This window comes from Bos indicus x Bos taurus, chromosome 13, assembly GCF_003369695.1.
Source record: "Bos indicus x Bos taurus breed Angus x Brahman F1 hybrid chromosome 13, Bos_hybrid_MaternalHap_v2.0, whole genome shotgun sequence".
Classification (NCBI taxonomy): Eukaryota; Metazoa; Chordata; class Mammalia; order Artiodactyla; family Bovidae; genus Bos; species Bos indicus x Bos taurus.
This window is the reverse complement of record NC_040088.1, coordinates 47,317,882-47,326,849: the sequence shown is the minus strand read 5'-3', so window position 1 is coordinate 47,326,849 and position 8,968 is coordinate 47,317,882. Positions and strand designations below refer to the sequence as shown.

The 8,968-nt window shown below is 47.4% G+C and overlaps 1 protein-coding gene across 1 annotated transcript; it reads right to left on the bottom strand.

Annotated features, from left to right (window-relative positions):
* Positions 1-1,563: 1,563 nt before the first annotated feature.
* On the bottom strand, positions 1,564-8,502 carry BAMBI (BMP and activin membrane bound inhibitor). The gene is made up of 3 exons (XM_027559734.1): positions 8,077-8,502; positions 4,306-4,593; positions 1,564-3,547 (listed from the first exon to the last, which is right to left on the bottom strand). Exons 1-3 carry the CDS (start codon positions 8,150-8,152, stop codon positions 3,129-3,131), a joined length of 783 nt encoding a protein of 260 aa, XP_027415535.1. The 5' UTR covers positions 8,153-8,502; the 3' UTR covers positions 1,564-3,128.
* Between the last annotated feature and the right edge of the window lie 466 nt (positions 8,503-8,968).

Below are 8,968 nucleotides of genomic sequence, written 5' to 3'. Positions count from 1 at the left end.
TCTTGATTGCTCCCTTGGCTAAGTTCAACCTCATCACACCATGTAGCTTTTGAAGGTTTAAAGTTATGTGGGTGAAGAGACACAGAAGAGGACCAATTAAAGGCTTTAAAGAAAAAAGCTGTCCTGGCCCCAAAAAGGCTACTTCCAGACTCGATACTAGATGCCACCGCTTTCAAGCTTTTAGTCTATAATCAAGCCATATTGAAACCAGATTTACAAGCTCTTCAGAAGAGACCTTTGTGATTTTCTAAAGCAGACATGTTTGGTATTTTAGGAGGGAGGTCAAACCCCCTATGGTGCAGTGTTTTTAATAAAATCAGTTCAGCAGAAATTAGAGACACACCAGTCAATTTCTAGGAAGCCTCGGAGCCATTCAAAATAAGGGACGGGACGGGGAGGGGGAGGGGGGAATAACATAAAAGATGTAACCACGGACAGAGTTTTTTCAGAAGGGGCAGAATGTTTAAGGGGTGCAGATACAGAAATATCATGACAACCATTTATCTCTGGTTTGGGCAAATTTCCGCTTAAAAAGGGAAAATCACTTTTGGGGGGAGTTCTATGTCCACATCAAACAAGGACTGTTCCTGATCATGCACTGACACCTCCAAGGAACGGCAAACATCTCTACGAGGGAAAAACAAACAAACCCGTCATCCTCCTTACATCACCGAATCAGGTAGGTCGCAATTTCATGAAGGGTCTTTTATCTCCACTCTTGGCAACCTCTATATTCTCACAGGGAACCAAAAGTAGACTTTATATTTAGCTCTTAGAAAAATCAAAGTGGAGAAACCTACAATATTTTTGCTGAAAGGCCAAGTTATGTGCAGATTTGACTTTAAAACTGGTGGCAGCAATACACAAATATTAAATAAGGGAGAGGATTTGTTAGGAAAAGAGACAGGGCCCACCTATTACGTGGCTACAACTAGAGCCCCACTGTGGGCACAGAGCCAGCAGCCTACCCAACAGGGAAGTGTGAACAGCCTTGCAGATTTAAGCTCAGCCCAGAAGAACCAGGTGGAGGCTTTTCTATTCATCTATTAAAGGTCTGTGATCTTAGCACCACACACACCAGGGCTTCCCTGGGTCTTCTCCGGAGGAAGTTCCTGTAACTTCCCTGGAGTTCACTGTTGTCAAATTGTTTCAAAGAGGATGAATTTCAATCCTTCATGGTTTTATTTCCTAATGAATTCCTGAGCTCCTAATTAACTGGTATTGGGAAGAAATGTGATGAATAAGAAACAGCAGGGTGAGCAAGGAGAGGCCACTTTAGAATCCATGGTACTTGCACGATGCACTCATGACATAAGAACACAGAAGTGACAAGAAGCCTTTTAATCTTCAAGCCCCAAAACTACTGTAATTTGATCTAAAGCTTGAAAGAGATGGTGAGGGCAAAAATTTCACCAACTGGCCATTTTGATTCCTTCTCTTCCCTTAGGTTTGGAGAGTTAGGCCCCCAAATTCTTTAACTCTCTCAAAAAAAATGGATGCACAGAAAATGTAACACTTTATGAACTGTAAGTCACACATGCAAGAATTCTCAGTCTCAAAAAGCACAATATGAATGCCGTCATTTATTAAAACACGTATTTATTCCATAGCCTAATTTATTTGGGGCTGTGGCTTATTAGTTATTAAATAACCTAGGTATTCATTTTTAGACTACTCATTTCAACTCAGATTCTTCCATCAACTGAGTGACGGCACCTGTCTTAAGGGACCCAAAGTATGCTGATCATAAAATATCCCCGAATATATGCAAAAAATCCTTTTTAACATTCATAAAAGGAAACCCCACAGGTACTCAAATATGCAGGCTATAGGTTAATTTTTAAGCAAAAGTTTCAAATATACAAAAGAATCAAGAAAAGAACCTACAAATTATTCCCATATTTAAGATAATAATAAAGACCCATTTTAGAGGAAAAGTACACATCTGGCATAGCTTTAAATTCAGGCTGGGCTTTATTGCCAAAGTCCTCCAGGAGTGGAAACACTATTATTTAGTGTGTTAGTGGCTAAAATCAACAGTCTATTTGATTATATTAATAAAAGAATCATTTGGGGGAGAAATTATTATTTAAATCTTAACTGACGTATAATGTTCACTATTGAAAATCTAAGATTGAGAAGTAAAAAAAATTTATCATTATAACACTCTGTTGAAGGAAGGTTTAAAAACTACAAGCATGAGACAATAATGTTTGGCTAATTTGGGGTCCAAAATATTTAATTAAGTCCAGAATAAACTGATGAATTAATTAACAGTAAAAGTAGACAGTGATTAACTTTGAAAAAAAAAAAAAGATTCATTTAGTAGGCTTTTTTCCTTTTCTGATGGGAGGTAGAGACACATTTAAAAACAAATTCCAGAGCACTTGGACCAAGCTGATAAATATCACCTTTTGCTAAGGCAACTTCGGAAATTGATCAATGATATCTGACTCAGGTATAAATAAGTTTCCAATTTCTCTTTGATGAAAGCTAAAACCAGAATTATCCTAACAAAAAACTGTGGGTAAGACACTGAATGATGGGCAGTACACATTTAGAAATTCTCCACGCTGTAAGAAAACGACACATTGGCCATGTAAGAACAAACAAGATCTTGGTCTTGTTAAGAAAAAAAAGAGTCAAGCCAAAATCTATAGTTGAGATCCTACACTGAGCAATCATAGGTCTTCAGTTGTATAATTAACATGTAGTTCCTTGCCCTTCTGGCTTAGTTTTTAATTTATGACAAGACACCACTAAATTTCAGACAAAATATATATATATATATATTTTAAATCTTTACAATAAATCCAGATGAAGGAGCTTACAGAGAACACATTTGTTTATTTAGGTACTCAATTCTAGCTCCCTCTGGATGCAAATAACCCTGGTAACAGTGTACAGAGTCCTCTCTTTGCTTTTTAATAATTTTAAAGGAAATAATACATTTTGACTGTATTTAAGTCTGTGCAAATAATCCTTCAGAAGAAATAGCCAAGATGCTGTTTGCAGAGGTCATTCCATCTCTCGCAGATGATGACGCGAGCTAGTTTTTTCTTCAGATAAAGTGCTCCCGCCCAGCAGAACTCAAGAGGGTCCCAGACATCCAGTTCCGTGAGGCCCAGTCATACGAACTCCAGCTTCCCGTGCCCGCTGTACATGCCCCAGTGCACAAGCGACAGGATGCGGTCGTGGCTGAGGTCGGCTTGTCTCATCTTATCGCAGGTCAGACAGCAGTTCTCATGGCCACTCACGGGCACCATGCACTCCAAGTCCAACTTCGCCACCTGCCCCTTTTTGGAGTGGTGTCCATGGAAGCTGTAGTGCAAACGTGAGAGCATCTGCTGCCGCTGCTCCTGCAGCCTCTTGTTCTCGCTCCGCAGCATCCTCAGGGCCAGCATAATTAGCAACACCAGGATCAGCCCCCCAGCGATGGGAACTGCGATCACTGCTGCGCGGAACCACAGCTCTTTGGAGGACGTCAGCTCCTGCACTTTGGTGATGAGGTTTCTGTTACCATCGTGCTGATACCTGTTCCCTTGTCCTAGAGGGGGCAAAAGCAAACCCATCAAACATGGTCACCCCTTCCTGGAGCTTTTCGAGAGCATCTCTCCTTTTAAATGCAGTACTCCCCCTTAAAGGAGATCAAACCAGTCAATCCTAAAGGAAATCAACCCTGAATATTCACTGGAAGGACTGATGCTAAAGTTGAAGCTCCAATATATTGGCCACCTGATGCAAACAGCCGACTCACTGGGAAAGACCCTGATGCTTCGAAGGATTGAGGGCAGAAGAAGGGGATGACAGAGGAGGAGATGGTTGGATGGCATCCCCAACTCAATGGGCATGAGTTTGAGCAAACTCCAGGAGATGGTGAAGGACAGGGAAGCCGGGCGTGCTGCAGTCCATGGGGTCACAAACTGTTGGGCACAACTGAGTGACTGAACAACAGCAATCCCTTTAAACAGAGGTTTCCGATTCAATCAACATTTAGAACAGAAATGCTGCCCAACGAGGCAGAGGAGCTTCCAAAAACATTTGTTTATTTTGATTATTAATGGCCTTTTAATGGCTTCAAAATATTGGAAAAAAACAGGCAAAACCTATTATGCAGACAGATATCTAGGGCTCAGGCAGACATGAAAGTCACTCAATGGAGATGCATCTTTGCACCCAGCCTGGCTTCTCCCTCAGCCGTCTCTAATTACATCAACAACAAAATCAATAGCAGACAGACAAAGCCACGGCTGTCACAAGCCTCGAGGCCAAGCGAGGGTTTGGTCAGGGGGGTGCCACTCCTACCTGAGGCCTCCCCCTTGGGCGGGGTGAGGACATCCTGTAGCCCCCTATAGTTGCACATGTCTTCGTGACAGCACTCCAAAGAGGGCAAGGGGCTGCCGGAGTGGTTGCGAGCCTGTCTGGCTTGGCAGATGTCCGCTGTGCTTGCCAGGGAGTCCAGGCAGCCATGGGTGAGCGGGGAATTGGTGTTCTGAGGATCCAGAAGTCTGGAGAAGCAGGCGCTCAGCTCAGATTTACACATGTAACCAGTAGCCACGCAGTGGGCTGCATCACAGTAGCATCTGATTTCACCTGAAAATGATGGGCAATTGCATCAAATGGCTTCAGAGACCAGATAAAGCATCAGCTTCAACAACTGTGCTGTGCTAAGTCGCTCAGTCATGTCTGACCCTTTGAGATCCCATGGACTATAGCCCACCAGGCTCCTCTGTCCATGGGGTTCTCCAGGCAAGAATACTGGAGTGGGTTGCCATGCCCTTCCCCAGGGGATCTTCCCAACCCAGGGACTGAACCTGTGTCTCTAAAGTCTCCTGCATTGACAGGTGGGTTCTTTACCGCTAGCGCCACCAGACCCCAAATTTCGAAGACATTCACTTTAGGGAATATTCAGCTGAGGGCTTAGAAGGGCTGACCACATGGATCCCTAGAGCCCCTTGTGCAAGTCAGTGCTCGAATCCCAAGTCAGGTAAATATCATCTTAGAAATGTATTAATCCACATAGCAGAGGATGAAAGTTCAGTGTAGGATAAGCTAGCAAGTAATTAAAAACACTTTTGTCTTTGAAGCAAAATAATCATCACCAGGATTTCTCCTACCGTAAGGTAAATTACATTATTGACTTGTTTTAATCCTACATGACCATACAACATAAAATGCTAGGCTTTTTGATTTTGTCAGTATAAATATTTGATCGGAACTGCTGAATTGTTTACTACCTCGAAGGGCTGTGCCAAGGTTTAAGAGCTTTCGCTAACACCTTATAAAGTTATTAACTAGAAACACAACAATCTAGAAATTGCTCTGGTCAGGAGGTTTTAAAACTATGAAACTGGGCAGCTATTTGCAACCTCTCTAGAAAAGGCAAACTTTGCCTATAAAGATCTGTTCATGCAGGGGAGCTTTTAGTCAGATATTGTAAAACAGGAACTAGGCAGTTTACAATTAGTGGTTTGCTTGCCAAAGTCAATTTCTTTCAGCCCAAATGGAAAGTCATAAAACTGGGGGCAGGGAGGAGGGGGTGAAACTGCAAGGCTCCCTCCTCCCCCCACCCCTCAACTCCCCAGTTTTATGTGTAATTCAACATGGGATCTAAAACGGGAAACATTGAAACTGAAAATCCTCTGCTGCTTGAATGAAAAATCCTTAAGGAAACCTCAAATTTTTCTACAGGAAGTGATTAAAAGTTTCCTTTATAAAACTTAGTTTGTGAGTTGCAAGCGGGTTAACATTCTGCCACAAGATCTGAGACTTCCATGTCAATTTCTGGTTGAAACAATCTGGGGCTGGGAAAGATCACTCACATGATACTTGACCTGGTGGACCTCGGCCACTGTCACAGGCCACGGCTGTAGCCTGCTGTGAACTGAACTCAGGTACATGCCTCTCCCCAGCTTCTCCATCTGAAGTCTTAGTTACAGAAACCAAAGCTCTGAAACCAAAGCTCTGAAACTAAACACCAACACCAGGCACTGCTGCTCTACAAATCTCCCAGCCTCACCTTTCTTCTTTCTCCTCCTTTCGTGAATGCCTGAGTAAGATGTCTCATTTAATTATCTGTCCAAATTCCATGCCACCATAAGGCTCCTAGTGCTTCAGTTCTTTAAAAAAAAAAAAAAAAAAGAAAACCCAGCCAACTAAACACAGATCTTTGCCAACTTGAGTTTCACCATGCAAAGCCAGAGGTCCTCCTCCTGTCCTAGGTCTGGGCCAGGGTCCCTTCCCTTCTCCAGTGAATAAGACCTTCCAGTTAGAATCCTGCTTTGCACAAATTCTTTACTCCTCTCTCCAAGCTTACCCGCTTTTTTTGCAGAAAGCTCACTGATTTTAAGCGGGTGATGACTGAATATCCCTAAGTCTGACAAATTCCACATATAGGTTGAAAGAAGAAATAAAACAGATTAAAAGTCCATGTTGATCCCATGCACTTCAGACCTCATGCAGAAAAAAAGAAAGCTGAATACAAGCAAAATGCTGCTTAAATGTTTATGAGAGCCTATTTTAAAGACTATATTTTCAATGACCTAAAACAGTCTAATAAAAATTTGACAGGTAACTAGGAAAGTTCTAACAACTTTTTTTTTTAATTGGAGCCACATTGGAGCAAGTTGAATAGACTTTTGTGTTACTGTATTAAAACTATATTTCTGCCGTTTCATAAAGTTTCTTCCTGTGGCATGCGAAAAGGCCAGGAGGGGACTGGTATTTTGAAGCAGGGAACAATGCTCTTCTGTCTGCCCCCCTTTCTGGTTACTGTACGTGGTGATTAAACAAAAATGTCTGCTTCAGTCAGGACGGCTACAGGAGAGGCTGCTGGCTTCTTTTAAAGCTTTTGAAGTCCGCAGCAGTCAGAAACCTCTGATCCCCTAATTATATCATTATCAGGCGCATAGTTTCGGTATCTGTGACTTATGTCAGCCGCGGTCCGGCCCCGTTCGGCCGGTCTTTGATAGACCGGGAGGCTTCCCTCTGCAGGCTGCTACGAGGGCTGTTATTTAGGGTTAATTACAGCCTTTCTTCCAAAATAAATAAATACTGTAGCACATCATCTCTGCTGGCCCGGCTGATCCTTCAACCTCATGCCTGCTACATGGCAATTAGAGAAAAGGGGGCGGGGGGGTTGGTGGTGCAAAAGCTAAAAATGCCTCCTATTTTTAAGAAAAATTATCTGTTCACAGGACAAACAGTAGGCAGAGTTCGTGGCAGGGGAGGTGGAGGGCCCTTGAAATTCAAAAGAGAGTTGTCTGGGTTATTTCCACCTAAAAGGCGAAAGCCTGCAAAGGAAAAAAAAAAGAAACTGACCGCTGCAAATTTTTTTTTTTTTTTTTTGAGTAGCGTTTATAAAATATGATGTGAGTGGGAAAAGGGACCGCTGACGGAGTCCACACCTTCCAGCCCCCAAGCAGTAGCGCTGCCCACACCGCTGCACGCGGACACACACCTGGGACACCTACACGCGGGGAGGCACCACTCGAGGGCTCACAAAGACAGTAAGACACACACACACGGACATTCACAGACAGAGACATTTAAACACGGAGACATTCCCAAGTGAAGATGCTCCAATACAGAGAGACACACAACAGACACACAAGTGCACTCATGGACAAAAACACTCAAATACAGACACACGTTCACAGCAGAGACACATTCAAATACAGAGTCGCGCACACAAACCGAGACACTCGGACTCAAACCGGGACACACACACGAAACACTCGGGCACGGTGCAACGTGGGGCGGGAGACTGCGGTCCCTCCCGGCCACTTCCGCCCCACGCCGCGGCTGCAAACGCTCAGAAGTTCACGACCGACAGACTCGCACAAACAGTTTGACAACCACTCGCCCCGAGGTCTCACACCACCTCCACGCGCCCGGCCCCGGGACACCGGGGTGGGCGGGTGGACCCGAAGCCACCGCCGCGACTTCTAAGAACAGACAACTTGTCGCGACCTGCTGGCTCGGCGCGGGAGGCCGCCTCTCCCGCCGCTAACAAAGCCCCGGGACCCCGCGGCCCTCCCCGGGGAGCTCGCGCCCCGCCGGCCGGCGGGCACCCACCTTTGGTGAGCAGGACCGCCATGGCGCAGAGTTCAAGCTGCAGCCAGATGAAGATGTAGCTGGAGTGGCGATCCATGGACGCCCCCCTCCACGGCCCCGGCGCCCCCGTCGGCTCCCGGAGCCGCGGCTCAGCTGCAGCCTACGGCTCCCGGCGCGCGTAGTGCATGGGTAATGCCCGGGGCGCGGGGCCGGGCCGCGGCCGGAGCATGGAGAGCGGCTGGAGGGGCGCGAGGGGCACAGTCCGGTTCCGCAATCCTGGCTCCCTCCGCTCGGCCCGACAGCTGGATGGGCTTCAGGCTCTGCTCTCGTCGGTCGGCCACTCGGCAGAAGGAACCAGCAACCCAGTGCGCAGACACCGCCCGCCGCGAGCTCCCGCCTGGGCCGGCCTGGGTCCGACCGGCTCCGCGCCGTAAATAGCGCCCCGCGCGGGGAGCCAGCAGGCCCCGCCCCACTCCGACTCCGCCCGGGCCCCGCCCCTGGCGCCGTGCGATTGGCCGCAGGGCTCCAGCCGCTCCGCCGGGGGGCGGGTCGGGCGCGGGTGGAGAGCTCTGCCCCGCGGCTCCGAGCGGCGCCGGCGTCTGGGCTGCGGGCGGCGCCGGCCGTCTCCCGCGCTCCCCCTCGCGGAGGCCGGGCGTCCGTGACCTTAGGGAGCCGCGGGTCGAGCTCGGCCTCTGGCCCTGCCTTTGGCCCCTGCTTCAGGGATCCTCCCCACCCGGCCTCAGGCCGGCGCGCCCCAACGTGTGGCTTCCTCTTCGTTTCCCCGAAACTCGCGAGGGACCCGCGTGGCCGCCTTTGGACCCGTCCCGCCGCGCGGCTGCCTCGGGAGCCCGGGGAAAGCCGTGGCGGACCCTAGAGTGAGCCCTGCCGGCCTGCGTGTGCCCGGGGAGGGCCG

Bases quoted from the DNA above. Each gene is read 5' to 3' on its own strand.
- BAMBI (XM_027559734.1), bottom strand. From the start codon at position 8,152: ATGGATCGCCACTCCAGCTACATCTTCATCTGGCTGCAGCTTGAACTC. The intron at 4,594-8,076 runs GTGGGTGCCCGC...CATCATTTTCAG, and splicing joins GGCGGTCCTGCTCACCAAAG to GTGAAATCAGATGCTACTGT. The intron at 3,548-4,305 runs GTAGGAGTGGCA...TGCCCCCTCTAG, and splicing joins GCCCAAGGGGGAGGCCTCAG to GACAAGGGAACAGGTATCAG.